At 45.9% G+C, this 18,587-nt stretch overlaps 1 protein-coding gene across 1 annotated transcript in view; it reads right to left on the bottom strand.

Annotated features, from left to right (window-relative positions):
• The window catches only part of ADAM33 (ADAM metallopeptidase domain 33), a 227,705-nt gene that overhangs the window by 25,529 nt on the left and 183,589 nt on the right, over positions 1–18,587 (bottom strand). Inside the window, exons 7-9 of the mRNA XM_086962852.1 lie at positions 12,488–12,541; positions 12,337–12,408; positions 10,904–11,073 (exon numbers count right to left, since the gene is read on the bottom strand). Of these exons, the coding sequence (XP_086818978.1) occupies positions 10,904–11,073; positions 12,337–12,408; positions 12,488–12,541 (296 nt within the window). The remainder of the gene's footprint in view (positions 1–10,903; positions 11,074–12,336; positions 12,409–12,487; positions 12,542–18,587) is intronic.

The following is an 18,587-nucleotide window of genomic DNA, read 5'->3' as shown; positions in this document are numbered from 1 at the left end:
AGAGGAGAGAGAGAGAGAGAGAGAGGAGAGAGAGAGAGAGAGAGAGAGAGAGAGAGAGAGAGAGAGAGAGAAAAATCCGGAGATCAGTGAAGTACATTTTCAGATGAACCTGGGAATCGTCAGCTCGCCTCCGACAAGAGCCCTGATTATCAAAAGTTTCATCCACTGAACTCCGGAATCTGAGTCGGTGAGAGGTGAGACTTCTCTACATTTACCAAAAGACCAAAGTCGCTCAGAGTATCGCAAACCAACTTGATAAGATCCTGAAGAACAGCCTTTGAAGGAGAATGACCCAGGCAATCGTCAAGATATGAGTGGATCGAACTCCCTGGGTATGAAGTTTGCCCACAATCGGTCCTGTAACTTTCCTGAAGACACGTGGAAATGATGTCAGACCAAAGGTAAGGACTTTGAGCTACCAGTGCTGACCCCCACACAAAAGCAGAGGTATTTCTGATGAGGAGGAATAATAGGGATGTGGAGATAAGCATCCTTTAAGTCCAGGACCGCCAACTATTCCCCTAGAGACGGAATTATCCCTTGTAGAGATTCCATCTTGAAACGTGTTTTCTGAGAAAAAGTTACATTTTCTTAAATTGAGAATCAGTCTGTATTTTCCTAGTAGCTTTTTTACCAAGAAAACTGGAGGATAAAAGCCCATTCCTTGTTGATTTTCCGGGACCGTAGAAATAGCTTTTTTTTTTTAACTAGGTCTGATACTTCCTGAATCAAGGCCAATGACTCAGATGTATGATTGGACTCTGAAACCTGAACCAACCCTGTGTCTGGGGGAATGCCTATGAATTCAATCATATAACCCTTTTTCATAATCTACAGAACCCAAGCGTCTGAAACATTGTGTTAGACCTGTCTGACCTTTTGCGTAGTCTCTCCAATTTATTATTTATTTTGTCCCCTTTTTGCCCCTCATACCTTTATTAATTTTTGTGTCCACTAGCTTTTTCAAGGTGTTGGTCAAGGGGATAGGTGTCCTTTCACCCTCATAGTTTTTCACCTGAGGCCTAGAGGCCTTTTCTGGCAAGAATATAGTTGGAGTCACAAAATGGTGGCTACCAACTGTCCCAACTGACAAACCTAGAACCTGTCCCATAGAGTAGAATAGGGCATTCCAGAACCTTCTGGTCCCTTCTGGACCTCTGAGGGTCAGCCTATAAAAGGCGGAATGCTGGACAGCCATTTTGTCTTGCAGTGTAGACTGGCTGGAGGACAGGCTGTAGCGGAAGGTGGGGGTAGGATAGTCAAAGGGTTGACCTCCCAGTCTGGGGACGCTCCTTATTGATTCACCACCCGACCTCCCTTTGGTTACTTGTCCTGACCCCGCTGGGTGAGAAGACTTGGAGACCCTGGGTACCAATTCTCTCCTGGTCCCAGTATAAGGCGTGGGTGAGGTAGCTTGTATGAAGTAGAGCTCAATCCCCTGGACAGAGAGAGAAAAGGAAAGGTCCATCTAGCCTTTCCAACCGACCCCCTCCTATCCCCCCCCTCATCTAGTAATGTGGGTTTGAACTGCCTTAAGAGCTCAAGAGTGTAAATCCTGCTCTGGATCGTCATTAAGGATTGTGCCACTGAGTACATCGACACCCGACTTCCTCCTTACCCTTGGTTGTATCAGGGTCCTGTGGGAGCTGAGGGAGATTGCCGCGCTCCAACCGGGTGCCCCCTGCCTGCACCTCCAGCTGTTTCCTGGTTTGTGGCAGAGAGACTCGGTGAGGCCGTCGAGCGGTAGTGGCCTGGAACCGCTTTTGAGTGAAGGAGAGGGAGCAGCGTCTCTCCCTGATGTCAGCATAGCGGAGGCGGTCCGGAAGAAGTGCCCGGAGGCTCGAGGTGAGAGACGGCGCCAGCGTGAGGGAGAAGCGTCTCTCCATTAGAGCCAGCGCAGTGGAGGCGGATCTGGTAGGAGTGTCCGAAGGCTGAGGTGAGAGGCGGCGCCAGCGTGAGCGCCCCGCGCATGCCTGGAGGATTAGTGCTTTCCCCGACCAGAGCGAGGGAGAAGTGAGGAGAAACGCTGGGAATCCTACGGCAGCTGTGGGCGAGTGGTAACTTCTCTCCCCTGCTCGAGCGCCACACGGAGGAGCTGGCGTGAGCGGGAGGGGAGAACTGTGGAGCCCAATAGCGGCTTGGGAATACGGCGGTAACTGCCCTTCTCCGTTCGAGCGCCACATAGAGGAGCTGGCTCGAGCGGGGTGGGGAGAGCTGAGGGGCCCTAGAGGCTGGTGAGCCTTGCCAGCGCTTGGCTCCTTTGTCCTGCCGGGTAATTTCCCCCACCCTCTGGCGTATCAAGACTTCAACCGACAATTCTTCCACAAGTAAGGAGGTGATCTGAAGGGGGAAAGTGGCGCTAGAGCCTGCAAAGAAATAACTTAGACACTGGTCGTTTTTCCTCAACTGTGTTATATGAGGTGGGGAGTAGCTTGAGGAAACAAACTGCAAAGGGAGTGCTGAAGGTGCCTGCTGTTTAAGTAGAGGCATAAGTTCCTCATAGAGGCTGCTGGTGTCTATGTAAAATTCTGGTATATTTGAAACCTCTCAGCGACTGTGTACCTGATGGGGGGTTAGAGGTGCTGTGGGAGAAAAGTTTAGAGCACTTCATAGTAGTCAAGTTTAATCAATCCTGGAGTCTAATGAAATGTACTATTGATGCTGATTAATGTTATAAGTTGATACTTCTGAAAGTATTATTATTAATTTCATGACAACTGTTTGTACTGAGCTGTGATTTCCAAAGGCATAAAAGCAAAGAATATTATTTTTATAAACAGACTCGTATTTTTCCAATATTGGTGTAGTGTCCTTTTTGTGTGTTATTGCGTTAATTTACTGCTGGGTGGTTTGCAACCTTCACACATGTGCCTCTAGTGAATGTGACTTACCGTAGGCCAGGCTACCCTAGGTGACCTGACATCCCAGGTTCCAACACATTGCTTTGCTATTTTTGAAGAGAAAAAGTCAGGTGCTCCCCGTCCGGGAGGTCGGCATAGTCAGGAACTCTTCTGACCTATGGAGGAGGCAGCAGGGGTTTTGAGGTTTGAGGTTTACCAGAGTCAGGCGGATTTGACCTGTTTCTGTTTGAATAAAAACTAAACCCTTTTTAACGTCAACCCCTCATAGGTCTTTTAGAAAGTTCAGGCTTAACCCAGGCTCTTAATAATGGAGTGTGTTTTTGATTTTTAATATCCCTTTTCAGCTGATGCTCCAATTCATCTCCAAAGAGCTTGTTGCCTGGTAAAGGCATGTGCATCAAACCAGCCTTCTGGGCACCATCTACCTTTCAATCCCTCAAGTAGATCTGACGCCTAGCAGCCACATTAGAGGCAATATCCAAAGCAGGAGCCTTAAGAATGTCACAAGAAACATGAAAGAAACTTTGCCAGTAATTCCATGCTGGTGAATACATCCGAAAAATTGACCCCCTCTTGAATGGCCGCAGTTATCGTGTGAAACTCTTTAACCAAAGACTGAGATGCATAGATCACATGTAACTCAGCTGTTAAGGCCAAATGAAGACCAGAAAAATCATTTTTTAAGGAAGATTCAATCTTCCAATCCACAAAGTCCAAAACCGGGACTTCATCCAAAACCACAGAAGAGCATCCCGTCACATTAGCCAACATCTGGTCAATTTTAATAACTGAAGGAATCTCCACTTCACCTTTGCCAAAGGATACAATTAAGTGAGAAATTTCAGGAGGTCAGTGTTATTCGGGTTTTTCCATTCACTCAACAAGAGATCTAGAACCACCCTGTTAATGGCTAGATTGGTAGGTGGGTGGTACTGTAATTGATGAAATACCCTATAACTACTACTTGGAGAGTCATCCCCCATTGGAATAACATGATTATCACCAAAGTATCTAAATAAAGAAGAGAGCTCAGATTTTGGGATAAATTTACTCTTAGGAATCGACTCAGGAACCTGAACGTCATCGTCGCCATTCTCAGGTAATGGCCATGACAAGGCTGACGAAGGAGAAGAAACATCAATAGATGAATTAGAAAAGGTGGGGGAGGATGGAGTGTCTCTTCTACGTTCTCTGTCCCTGGATTTACGAGAGGCTTTAGACAATGAAAAAAATCAAACATTGCGTCTGGTCCTCTGAAAGATCAAAACCACCAGGATCAGGCACAGAAGCAGAAAAGTCCTGCTTACGCCTTTTGCCACGGCCATCATCCTCCTTGTCCTTTGAGCAGTGATGAGGGAACCTGTTGGAAATGGGGGTTGCCCAAGTCTCAAAGGGGGTAGCATGGCATCAAGCGGGCAGGCCAAACTTCGAGGACATGTGAAGCATTCACGCAGTACCCTCAGTCAGCACACCAGGCACACCACAAAAGAGGCAGGACACCAGTTTGAGTTGGAAAAAGATATGTAGTTTAGTAGTGTTTCCAACCTGCAAGGCAAAAGAATGCAAACCAGTAGTGTCACAACCTGACGCCAATTGGCGCCAGAGCCAAGTGAATAAAGGGGGGGATTATTTACATAGGAAGTAGTCCAAAGTGTCTAGCTGAAATATAAAAAGGTTAGCATTTGGCACGCACATCAGTGACACCTATATAAGGGAAAAATGCACTTAGCGTATTCGCCCATTAACCATGCAACCAAACATTAGGGATAAGAACCCAATATAGGCATTAACATTAGGCAGGAACACCTGTAATAAAACATCAGGTTTCTTCCCCCCTCCACCTAGGGAACTACACCTCAGGCAGGGCCTACTCAGGCCTTCATCCTTGGGAGGTTGGCTGAAATTGTAAGTTGCATATTAGCATAACTACACCTCATGCGTGGCAACGCCAACCCAACCCCTGTAAGGGAAAAACATCATATAATACCAGACAGGAACATGAATCCTCAGCCCCCCTGCAACCTGCAACACAAACATTAAGCAGTGCATTGGTATCAACAACATATAAACCAGGCTTGAATCCCACTGCACCTGGGCATCACTTTAGTGTAGGCATAATATTAGCAAGATAATCAGCCTACAATTCAAGCTAGGCACGGAAGCGCACCACACTTTGGTAGGTCACCTGGAAATGCTGCGTTACCTTAGGGCAACCAGTATCCTAATTAGGATTAAGCATGGCAATTAACCATTGCAGGACCCAGGGATAACCAAGCCACTAACAACCAGGCTAAATTACCCAGCCCTTCCCTCTGCAGGGCCTAACACCTAGCTAGGGGTTAACTTGTCCCTGTACCAATCCTGGGGGGGGGGGCCTCAGTAATGTCCCGGCCCAGTCTAGAGGCTTAAAAAGGGGATCAATAGGGCCAATGAAGCTCAGTACAGTTTCCAGGGGCTAGCCCAAGTCCTGGGGCGAGCACCGACCCTGTGCCCCGACCTCCACACAGGTTAATCCAAGCCCCACTCACCAGGCTCTCCTCAATGGCTCCTGCGGGGTTCAATAGGTCCTGCGGGGCGTCCTCTGAAAGGGGGGGGGGTCACCAGGCACCGACAATGTGCCTCGAGTCGCAGGACTCCTTTCCAGAGGAGGGGGCAGGCACCGGCAATGTGCCTCGAGGCCCCTCCTCTCTGCGGCAACACTCGGGCCCCTCCTCCTCTCGGGGGCCTGGGGGGCCACTATTCGCCTCACCCGGGCCTCCTTTCCTCACAGGGGCCCGGGGTTTTTATCCACCCTCAGGGAGGCCTCAGAGGACACACGCAGTGTCTCAGCACACGTGGGGGGAAGCCTGCCTGGCTTTCCTCCCACCTCGCACGGCTCCCTTCTCCGGTCGCCTCTGCACGGGAGGCGGGGCTGGCACCGACAGAGTGCCCCGGCCCCGCCTTCTTCACCGGCCCCTCGCGTGGGGCTCAGACCGGCGGGGTGGCCTCCCGCTCCGGTCGCTTCTCTCCTCGGGGCTCCCCCTTCGTCCACGGGGGCCCCACACCAGCGCTTCACCCGGGTCCCCCTCCTTCCTCACGGGGACCCGGGGCTCCGATTCCGCCTCTTCTGGCCCTGCCGGCCGTCAACCAATCCCTGCGCGGCCTCCAGGGGTCACGGCCGCGCAGGCCAATCCGCTCGCGGCGGTGGCGGGGGCGGGCCGATGACGCGGTCAGGCCCCCGTCACGTGATGCGGAACACAGCGGCCTCAGGGCCTGGCGCGGCCCTCTTTCCACCTCGGCGGCCCCCTCCTGACACCGGGGGTCGCTGCAACGATGCGCCGCCCAGCGGGGAAGGTCTCCCCACAGCGCCGGGCTGCGGCGGTGAAATCGGCGGTGCAAGGGGTAGGCTCCCTTTTTAATTAATTATTTATATGCAGACAGCGCGCTGACACGAGGGTAGGCTCCTCAGCGCTGTTTCTCCTCACAGTTCCCTCAGCGCCCGGGCTGCGATAAAGGGGTAGGCTCCTCACATTCGATCCTTCTCAAACAGCGCTATTCACAGCACACTGCTCCTTGCCACAGTCTCCTCAGGAAACAGCGTTTTCCACCGCGCACCACTACTCAAACCACAGCGCTATTCACAGCGCACTGCTCCTTGCGCCCACACGGCAGTTCTGGGGCAGATTAGCGCTTCTAGATTATAGCGCTTCCTAGGGGGACACAGCAGGCCCTCAGAACAACGCATTTTTCTTCCCACAGCGCTGGGTAGGCAGTCCAGGGCTTCTAAGGACACGCAGCTCCTCCCTGTCCAACGCTTAAGGCAATGCAGCAGCAGCACTTCCAAAGGGCAGTCTAAGAGTCACACTTCCTTGAGGGCACGCTTCTCCCCGTCCAGCGCTTCCACAGGGGCCACAACTTCCCTGGGGGCATCAACTTCCCCAGAATAGCGCCTTCCAGGCAGTACCTCACAAGGGGGCAACAGTTCCTCTAGCCAACCCCAGGGGCACACTCCTCACCTCCTGGGGGGGCTCAGGTCCACAGCATTCCTCAGCAGTGCTGGCGTGGTACGAGGTCCCAATAGTGACAGGAACCTAGGTGGGCCCTCCTCCTTCAGGGGCCCAAGGGGACAGCAGCGGGGGGGGGGGTTTATAGGGGTGCAGGGCCCAGCTCACAGGCCCATGTGGCGGTCGCAACTCACAGCAGGTCCCCCTCCCTTCCTTGTCCCAGCGCTGACTGAACCTCTGGTGACACTTCCCCCTATTTATACCCTCCTCCCAGGCAGTGCCAGGACCTTCTAGAATGTTGGCACATCTAGCCTAAACTGGTTCTAGGGGAGGGGGTGAGCACCCTGGGTGCCAGGCTTTCCCTCCAAAAGCTAGGGGTTGCTGGGTATTAATGACTAGACCGCCAACCTAACGCAGTCAGGTGGCACTACCCAGGCCATGGCATCCATTTTAAAATACAATACATTTCAGTCAGGTGCATTGTCAAAATGGGGGATATTTTCAAGTGCTCACATTATGTCAGGTAATTACATTTTTCAAAAGGGGTCTCACACCACTCATGGCCTATACAGGTTTAATCCCATGGGGGAGACAATCCAAATAAGGGGGTCAAAAGCGAAAAATTTTGGGGGGAAAAGGCCAAGTCCAACAGAACCATTCAACAAAAGGGAGTTGGCCATCAATATCCCCAGCGCGAGGGCAAGGGTTAGAGCACCGGGCCAGCTCTATTCAAAGAACCCACGTACTGCGAGGAACAGCACAGTGAGCCCGACGCGCCGGGCACCTAAACACGGAAAAATAATGGTGGTAAAGTGTGCCCTTCTCCATTGAAGCGATAAGTTGCGGGGTCGCTGGATCAAATACAGTGATCCGCATAAGAGGAATGCGCCCTACACGGTAGGCAACACAGGCTCATAATATAACTGGAAAAACAATCATTCACCAAGGGCAATGCCCCCAGCATAGTTGTGAAAAGGCAAAGCCTTTGTAAAATGTTAACTTTAGAACTTTCTCTCACCATAAATACAAAGCTCAACAATGCACCATCAAGGGAGGGAAAGATAAAATGCCTGGAACATGTCCCCAGGAGGCCCAGCCTCCCAGGGCTTACCTTTTAATGTTTCAACAAGCACCTCTATTTGCTTGTGATGCAAAGAGCAGACAAAGAAACCAGGAAGTGTTGTGGACTCTGTCCCCTTTAATTGGCATACTGTTAGAAAGGGTATGGGTGGTGATGGGCGGGATAATACTGGATATCTTTTGGATTGGTAATAGCCAAGTCAAGAGATGCCTGAGGGAGGGTAAAACATCTCATGTGGTAAATACCGGTACGAGAAGATGGCTGAGGAGGTGATGTTGAAGACCGTGGCTTATTATAAGAACAACGCTTTTAGTGAAAGCATATTTTCTAGTTATTTCTGAAATATATGGACTAGAGAAGGCACAGATGTTCCATACTGGGAGCGAATCTTTCAAAGTGAGACACTGTCTTACAGCATTGTCAGTTTTCAATATTAATCAACGAGTCATGTAGAGTTTGGAGGAGAGGGAAATAGACTATAAACCAGAATGTCTAGCTCCCTAATGAAGCTACAGCTTTCCCGCCCTATTCAGAGGTTGTGGAGCCGGTAGAATAAGGCTCAGTTGGCTGAGCTATTAGCAGTGCTTAATTTGAGCCGGTGGGGCCACCAACACTTATTTGTAGGGACCAGCCTTTATTTTTTCTCATCAGACATTTCCCAAGAGAACCAGAAAGGGGCAAGAAGGAGAAAGACGGTCAGAGAAGACATCACCAATGGAGAAAGCAGGAACCTGCAGTGGTGAGGTAAAGCGTCAGGGAGGGTCTGTGAGTAGATTAATGAGGCTCGAGGTGGATTCAGGAATACGCAGCCTTGGTACTGGGTGTGCTGACATTTAGTAGCACTGGCAGCACTTTGGGCACTGGCACTTCTTATTTTACAAATTAAGCACTGGTGAAACCTGTGACCAGCAAGACATCCATCGTGGCTCTGTGAATTCTGAAAGTGCGCCCTACGTGTTTCTGATGCACCTTTCTTCTGCCCAGACCCCATCATGTAAGGCAATGCAGACCTGGTTAGGAAAATTAGCAATGACCCCCACATGCAGGGAGGCAACTTACAGCCCGCCAGGGTCACTGCTTTTATCTGAAGAAATACATTTCTAGCCAGGTGTGAAAATGCCAGTATGCCGTGGATCTGTAAATCTGGTAGGCGGTTCTCTGGCAGGATAGCGGACTGGTGACCCACCCACCACACCTTAAAAGACTCAAAGTGTGCAGTAGATAGATAGCTGTGCCACAAAAGAACAAGCATCCCTGGGTACAGGGGGGCCAAGTGGACGCTACCCTCCAGAACCACGCTAGCTATTACAACGCAAGGCTTTATAACGTACTCTTAACAGGGCTGGACTGGCCATAGCGGGCACTGGGCATTTCCCTGGTAGGCCGCTAGGGTGGGGGCCGGTTTTGGGACCCTGGGGTGCTGGTTTTGTTACCGGGGGTCGGCAATATCGGCCCCCTGTAATAAAATCAGCCGAAACTGGCCCTCGCAAACTGCTCGGCTGCACTTCCCCTCACCCTGGGGGTGGGGGGGGGGGGGGGGGGGGGGCGTTCAGCAGTTTGCCACGGCCAGCTTCTGTTCCCAGTCCAGCCCTGACTCTTAACAACGACCTGTGTTAACCACTGCATTGCTTTACCACACAAGTCTTTACCACCTGCAACGACTTGCCTTCGGGGAAAGTGCTGGACTTTGGAGAGGTGTAAATTACTATTCCAACTCCAGTCCGCGCAACAATAGAGAAATTGTTTGACTTCGAAGTTCAACGCTGCTTCCCCGACGGTAAGTATAGACTCTCGTGGTAAAGTAACGCAGTGGTAAAGACGCCTCGTTGTAAAGACCACATTGTAAAGGCACCGCGTGGTTAAGACTCCATGGTAAAATGCTCTTTTCCTGGACCAGTACATGCAGACTTCTCACGAACATAGAATTCAGGAAAAAAAAAAAACTCTTGCAACTGTGAGCCGGGGCAAAACAACTGCAAGAGTCAGAGAGCAGCCAATGGCAGGGCTCCGCGCACACACTTACAGACAGTGCTTGAAATGGAAAAATAGAAGTGCAGGTACTCTGTACCAGAGAACCTGCTTCTTTCTGAGAAGTACTTTACTCTCCAATTAAAAGTATAGCTTTTCTCTTCAGAAGTGCCGGTACTCTCACTCTCAAAAAGAAAAAGTGCCAGTACTGTAACGGACAGTACCGGCCCATTTACAGCACTGCTTACAGATGATGAACAGGATACCTGCAGCTAGAACTGCCCTCTGCACCTTATATATCCATAAGTCCATATTATGCAACTCTGTATCTGCCACTTTCAGGCATGAATGACGCTTTTGTGCAGCTTTGTTTTACTCAGTTTGGCAGAAAGTTCTGTGCATCCGGCTCGAAGTTTTCGTATGTTTGCATTAATGATTTGGAACGGACATTATATAGAAATACAGGTTGCTGAAGGAGTCATAGGTACTATGTTTAATTAGAACATTGGAACGTTGGAAGCTCCATTGAAAACGATGGAGTAGCTCCGGGCTTATAATGGCTGGTATAAGCCTAGAGCTCCAACATTCCAATGCTTCTCAATGCTTCTTTGTGGTTGTGAACAAAGGCTTCAAAGAGCCTGAGGGAATTTCAATCCCCTCGCGCTCTTTGAAACCTTTGTTTAATTTGTTAGACCATACTGCCCTCTAGTGGCAGAATGTTCTAATAGCCTTATAGCCCTTCGTAGCAGGGCTATACCGGCTATTAAAGTCCCGCTGTCTTGTTAAAGTCCCTCGCGTTCGGCTCGGGCCTTTAACGCTGCAGAGGGCCTTTAATAGCCTGTATAGCCCATTACGGCTGGCTATAAGTCTATATTAAATAATATTGTTCGAAAAAGCACATGACATCAGTTACGTATTTTCAAAGTGCTGTTCAAGTAGAGCAAAATGAACACCAAGCTTGTGAGTCACAAGGACAGGCAGGGTCATCAGTCTGCAGGAAGGGTGAGTACCTTATGAGCTGAATATTATCGTGGTTCTTTCGGGGCAGGAGTTCAGTTTTCCTCCATTGCAGGAAAGCCTTGAGCGTGGAGGGCGCCTTGTCTGAAATGTTGACTTTGTTCTCTTGCGACCAGATTTCAAGTCCCACCAGAAAGATCTGAAAATTAATCTTCAAAAATATCTAGAGAAGAGAGAAAGCAAGATTGAGTGACTGACTATGTAGTTCTAAAGGCAGGCAACAAGGTGAAATTCTTTCTTGCTGTATTGAATTTTTGTATTATTTTATTATAGCCATTTGATTTTTTGCAAGCTGAATTCTGAAGAGGTGTTGTGGCTCTTGACCATACACGTAATATTTAAAAACACATAAATGCTGTCAACGATAAAGAAATAATTAATAAAGACTACAAATACAACATAAATTAAAAATAAATAACAGAGCTGGGAGAGAATAGAATAAAGCTGAAGAGGTGGGAGACGTGGCATAGTAGGCAGACATGACTAGGAAAGTCCAGAGTAAAAAATAAATTTGACATTTGTTATACCCTTCTCAAAACACATTTCAACCCCAACATCTCATTTATGAGCCCTGTTACAGCCATACCAATGAGGTAATACGAAGATGCACATTACAAATATTACCAGAATGAGCTCCTCCTTGGTCTTACCCGTGCACATGCAGGCGCCCCTACCGCCCACCCCAAGAGTGCTTGAGTAGAAATCATGACAGTCACATGTAATAACCTAAGGGAACATTATTTCATAAACTAAAGTTGGGTACACTAAATGCGTGTTCTAAAGAATGGGCCTCTGGAAACACATTTCCACGCATCTTTTAAAATTAATTTAATCTACTTTGTTGAAAGACGTATCTCTGCAAATGTCCTTAAATTGCGTATTTGTTTGAATGTCAATCCGTTTATCCTTAGTGTATGTACCCAACACTTTCTTTCTGCAGTACACATAGAAGACAGACTATAAATATTTTGCTTGCTAAACCCTCTTCCAGTTCTGTTTTTGTTTTAATATTGCCGCAATTCCTCAAGTTTTCAGAAATGTCAGGTTTGATTTTGTATTTCTTGTGACTCCATGCTCTGCTTGGTACTTTCGTTAAAAAAAATTATCTTCATTTTTTATCATCAATTTTTTGTTCATCAGTTTTGTCACTCAGCAGTTTCTGAGATTCACTACCCTGTGGTCGTCGGAAAGGCATTTCCAAGACACCTTTTTTGCCTAAATGAGTTAGTGGGTTAAACACCCACATGTAACAAACCTTTCTTTTAACCAATGCAGATAAAAAAATTAACCAACGGTTTAAATGGAGATTATTGAAATGAGTGAAACAACCATGATAGGTTAATAACGAATAATTGGCACTTCTGTTCAGATCACAATTACTTCAAGTGACATTTGTGCAAAGTCCATCAAGCCTGTGATAGTTTACCTGATTGATGTGATGGGCCACTGTGATGAGGTGATGTTTAATTTTTTCTAGGTCCTCACCATGGCGACGGAACTGCAAGGAACCAGAAAGGGTTCTAGATCATGCCAGAGACTTGAAGGCAAGTGATTATTAATGCTTTGTGCAGACTCACCTCTTGTTTGTCAGCCACCAGGAAGAGCTCAATGTTGTACATATCTTGAAGACTCTAAACAAATAAAAAACAAGTTTAGAAAAAAACATGTTAATACAATTATTTATGAAACTGACTATTCCTAGCTGTTTTATGACATAAGTTGTTAAGTGTTTTTATAATTCCACAGGTGAATAATTGGCTGAATGAGTACCCCTTTCAGGGGGTGCACAACCAGGAACAGGTCTCAGCTTATAACAGCGGTCTTCAAAGGGTGGATCGGTTAACCCTTGGAGGGGCATGGAAGGGTATATTGTGAAGTGAAAGGGTACTGCCAAGACAGTGGTCGAAGCCACTTCACAAGTGTCCCTAAAGCCCAATATTATCTTGTAAATCTGTTTAGAAAATAAATGTGTTTTAAAGGGGGAAGCAGAATTTAATATTCCGAAAAGGTGGGAGATAAAAAGTAAGAAAGAATGTCAGGTTTGGCTACAACTTCTTTTGAGATACCCTGCCGTCCCCAAATGTTCAGTGAAGTTTATTGTGGAAAATAAAACTTTTTTATATCACCCTTGGATGCTTTGCAAGTTTAAAGAAACTCCACGTTTAAAATACTGCATTGTGAAAAAGAGGAGAAACTTAAAGGCTTAAAGACGTCAGTCAGCCCAGGCAGAGAAAGGGTTAAAAAATACATTTTCTAGGTTTGTGAGCGATGAAAAAAATAGTAAACTCCCACCACCCCACCTAAGCAGCTATCCGGATCGTATAGCAAGCTTAAAAAGTCCTGAAGCTACTCAGATTCGATTACTCAAAATTCTTCTGTGTTAGTTCTTGTGAACTGGTAGAATAGAGAATTGGGAAGTGAAATCTGTATATATTCGCTGAGACAACGCTTATTCTTGCCTGCACAAAATGAATGGTGCCGAGAAAAACAGGGGAACAACTTCCGACACAGGCACAGAGTGGATTAAAAGCATGATATAGGGGACAGAAAAAGGATAGTAATTTAACTTACTGATCCCTTAAATGCCTGGTTGGCCTACCTATGTTAGGGGAGTAGCTAGTGTTAAATTATTGAGGTGTTTTCATCTTTTTTCGGTTTGAAAAGTGTGGTGTGTGTCACAATACAAGCTTTTAGGGCACACTAATGAATTAAATAGAATGTTGGTTTTCTCCTCCACATGCCCCAACACCATCTGATGCACACACTAGTGGCACGTGCCCCTGGAGGATAGCCAAGAGGCTTTTAGTGCCCCCCCCTCTTTGCCACTAAAGTGAAGCCCTTTTAAGCCCCATTCCCTGTCCCTCCACTGTAACATTCCACTTCCCCCTTTAATGGCTTCTCCTTTTTCACAAGTGCCCTATCCAGTATGTTCCCTGCTTTTAATCCATATTTCCTGTCACCCCCCACCCACATTGCATGCCTGTGCCCGGCTCATGGTTTTGTCAGTCAGAGCTAATGTTTTACCACTTTCTGTGTATTTCTGAGAGTCTGCAGAGCCAGCAAGAGTATGGTTTCTGATGTTTCGGGACAGTTCTGGATTCCTTTTCTTCACTAAAAAGGGTGTACATCGCACCAGCCGTCGTGCAAGTAATTGTATGAATGCGCGGTAACCCCATACATCCTTGATATTTCTCTTTTATGTTTCACCTAATTTCCCTCTCTGCTCAATTCACCCTGCCAGCACCATGGTTTTCCACCTCCTCATCTTTCCAGTTTCTTGCTCCCCATTGGGAGGTTCCCATCATCCTTGTCCTGATACCAGGCACCTCACCAATCCCCTTGGGTTGTCATTCCCCAGAGCAGATGTCAGGGAGGGTGGAGGTCAGTGGCATCCTTGGGTCTGATGCTGCTGCCAAGAAGGTCCTGGCACTTACATGATGAGTTAGATATAAACTAAACTGTGCCCGCACCTCTTTACTTACTTCCTGAAACCAATACATGTCTGGTATGGTCTCCTAATGATGTAGATTTCAAATGCAGCTTTACGAGGGAGTTGTGGGCTCCCACAAAGATGTATTCAGGAATGTCCTTGCAAAATTAATGGTGCCATTGAATTCATTTGGGCAAATGGTATATGAGTGGAATGTTTTCTTGATTTCTCTTTTTGAGAAACAAATTACATTTTGCAAATAATTTAAGTCTAAAGTAGGAAACACAACTAGACAAGGATTAGTTTAAAGTATAATTGAAAACAAGTGAGGGGCATAATTTATATAATGGATAGAAAAGAACATGCTGGAGCAAATCAAGTCAGAATGGAGTTCACCTAGGCCTATCTATGCTTGATGATTGTGACAGTCGACTTATCAGAATGTCGACAATCCTTCTCTTGCTTGATGCAGAGAAGGCATTTGACAGAGTTGACTAGTTGTTATATTCGGAAGTCCTTGATAAGGCAGCTATGGGTGTGAGAAAGAAAACTTTAATTTTAACACTTTACATCAGCGCCGCTAGTAAAACCAAAATGAACTGAGAGCTCTTGTGCCCCATCCCCCATATGTAGAGGCACGTGATAGGGATGTTCCAGCCCTCCATGGTGTTCCTTCAGTGGATTCAATAAAATCCATATTTTTTAGGACGATAAGATAGGTGAGGTGGAGCACAACTGGCAATTTTTGCAGACAATGTCTTGTGCTTTGTCACAGAGCCAGAAACCTCCATATTGAGCAAACCAGGAATGCGGGTGTTTCTGGGTTTCAAATGTAGCGGCATGGGAGTGGCTGGCCCACAAAAACAGTTCTAGATGTGGCGTAATGGAAGCAGGTTTCGTTTGGTCTGATAACCCTATAGAATACTTGGGCATATACCTCTCACAAAGCACCAAGGCCATATATGCCAGTAATGCCTCTCCAGATGCTCTTTAAGGGCTTATATTGATGGTGCAGCGTGGAGACCTTATGGATGCGAAGAATAACAAGCACAGAAATGTTAGCTACTTCCCCATCTATTATATGTCACACAGCCCTTACAATTGCAGTTTCCCACTTTGACCCAGACTCAGATTCATGATAAATTGATAACATTTGTATGGAAATGGGAAAAACAGCCTTCATTCCTACACTGCTGAGGGAGGTTGGGTGTACCATATATACGCTTATATGTCCAGGCGGCCCAAATCCACCCAGCCTTACACAAGAATCAGAATCCAGATCGGAAAACCTGGAATCAGGTGGAGCATTCAACTCCAGCACTTGTTGCAACCCCCTCATACAGTTTGGCAAGGGATACAAATCCATCTTCAAACCATATCATCCCCATAGAGTATTGGTAACGGATGACTCGATGTAGAGGGTCTTTGTCTTACCGATCTCCACTGACACCTATCGCACACCTATGGAACTTAGAGCTATGCCAAATCTAGACAAACTCTTTGAAGATGGTGCTCTACTGTCTGCTGAGGAGAGGAGTCCTAATTTAAATTTACATAATACAGAGGTATTCTGGCTGACCCACCTATGGCACTATGCTATGTGGAGAATGGATTTCAAAGAATATAAATTCAAAACTTATAAAACCCTACTCTATCTCCTCCCATTTAATCCAAATGTTTCCAAGCCTCATAGTTATGAGAATTGCCTTCCTGCGTGTCAATTTAAAAGCTGTATACTCACTTAAATTAGCGTATTTTCACAACATAGGTTTCTGCAGTTTCCCATTATGGAAACTTGGTTTTCCGAAGCCTATGATTGTATCATTCAAGATTATGTGCCAGAGGACTGTAATATACTCCAAAGGATCCATAGTTGTAAAGGCGGTAGAGGTGCAATTGTTTCTCAGAGCAGGCTGCTCACAGATACATCTCCACGCTAGTGGTCATGGAGCAGAGGTAAGAGCATGCACACTAAAACAAATTGTCAGAAATTAGACTTTTCTCTTTTCTTGATTCTCTCTCTCTCTCCTTTAGTACATTTTTTAGTTTAGGTAGCTACACAAATTGTTGTTGCATTTTTTGGATTATTGAGAGTCCCTCAATTTTATTAATAATTCTTTTTATTAAAGAAAGCATCAGCAAAAAACAAATTACAGAGGTTTCTTCAGAGTTGCAAATTATACATCAGGGAGTCACAGGATAAACAATACCTACAAATGAAAAGTAAGTCCCTCAATGTTAAACAAATTGTTACCCAGCACTTCTCAAAAAGCAGGTCACTTATTGGGCCTCATGGTTTTGAACCACAGAACTGAAGGGATAGAGCAGAAGTTAATTTAAGAGTACAATCCTAAGAATAAGGTCCTTTACCTAATGAAATATAGGACATGCAATCAGCTTTTAAGGAAGTAAATTCAAAGGTATTTTTATTTCCACATTACAAACTCAGAAAACCCTTCTTAACTGTGGACTAGCTGCTTAATACAATATGTTTTAATTCAGATTATTCCTTCATTCTCCAGGCTAAAATCACCAGAGTATTTCACTTCTTCCAGAGTGCCTAAAATCAAAGATCATATTCTTCAAACCGGACAGCTAATTTGGAGAAAGGTCAGGAAATATATATTCTAGAATTTCAAACTATTTAACCACAGAAATGCAAGAACATCTTTTATCCTATAAAACATCTAGTTCTCCATTTACCTCTTATCTGATTAAAAAAGTATCAGCAGATAATAAAGAAATATGCTCTGCATTATTCAAGTTTATTATCAGCTCCCTCAACACAAGGAAACTGCTGGTTGAATAACAAACATCTACTGTACATCTATTGTTAAAAGTAAAGAGTTCCCTGCACCAACACATTTTCATCCCGTTTCTCTACTGCTATACACGGTTAAATTGCTTGAGCATGTTGAACTTGGGAAATGCAAGATTTAGCGCATATTAATAATTGTTGGATCCTCTCCAGGAAGGGTTTCGGCAAGGTCTCAGAAATGAACTTGTTGTACCTCTGCTTTCGATCAGCGGAGCATGGAAGCCGCAGTGAAGCTCTAACCTTTTGACACCTTTGCACATCGGATCCAATTCAGATACTATTGCATTGGCTGGCCTACTCCAGCTGTGAGGGGTGTGAGGGGTGCAGGTCACATCTGCAATGGATCCATTCCCATTTGCAAAAGAGATTGCAGTTTGCTCCTTCATCTCGAAGTACTGACCAGTCCTTTAGAGAGTACCCCCGAGATCCTTGCTCGCTCACCTCCTGGTCAACACCTACACGACACTGTGCGCTCGTCAGTTGAGTAATGTTGGTTTCTCCTTGTTAATGACTGCAGATGATAGGGATACCTAGATTTTGTTGGACATTAGGGCGGCCGGTGAATGCCAGCAGTATTCTCCCACATGCAACTGTACAATGGTGGGTGAACAAATGATGCTTGTGGTTGGAGACCTTGAAATGAGACATTCTGATGATCACTCACAATCCCTCAAATAATTGTAATTTAATCTTTGGAAGAGCTCCATGGGAACTTGTCCTACTAGAGTTAGGACAGTTAGGAAGTTGCAAGTTTTAATTTATGCTAACCTTTGCTTGGCTAATCAAGTTGCTGCATTCTCAAAATGGTGGTTTTCCCAACTGCGCACCCTCGCGTTACACACAATTTTCATGTTGAACGAGTTTATGCATGCACGTTGGGTTTCTGCAATTCCATCTATTCTTGATTTCCCACAAAATCACTAGATTGTTCACAGGATATGCAAATGCTTTTGTTGGGGACTGACTCATGTTAAAGAAATGTGACTCCGTTTCGCATCATCTGAAACAAATCCATTGACTTGCTCTAAGGAAAAGGATTATTCGTAAATCCTTGTGTGTTATGAATCTGATGCATTACAGTTCTTCGTATAAGTTCCTTTAGTCCTGGCTAAACATCTACGAACCAAGGCACAACTTGTGTTTTTCCAAAAATCTTCGCTTCCTAATCCTGAAGGTCAGACTAGCAGATGAGAAAGTAGATCTTTCAAAGACTGTAGATGTAAATTATGGAACTCTATGCTATGGACTGAAAAATAGAATTTGATCATCTGAGGTTTAGACCTGTATTTTCAATATCACATGGTAAGCACTGATTGTCTTACCCATTCCTTTTAACCCAAGCAGTGAGATTGGTTAAAACCATGCTCCTAGCAGAAGATTTAGATTTTATTGCCAATGGTCATGATTTTTAATTCTGCCAAAGACAGCC

Source organism: Lissotriton vulgaris, chromosome 3_1 (assembly GCF_964263255.1).
Source record: "Lissotriton vulgaris chromosome 3_1, aLisVul1.2, whole genome shotgun sequence".
NCBI classification, from domain to species: Eukaryota; Metazoa; Chordata; class Amphibia; order Caudata; family Salamandridae; genus Lissotriton; species Lissotriton vulgaris.
This window is presented reverse-complemented; position numbering and strand designations above follow the sequence as displayed.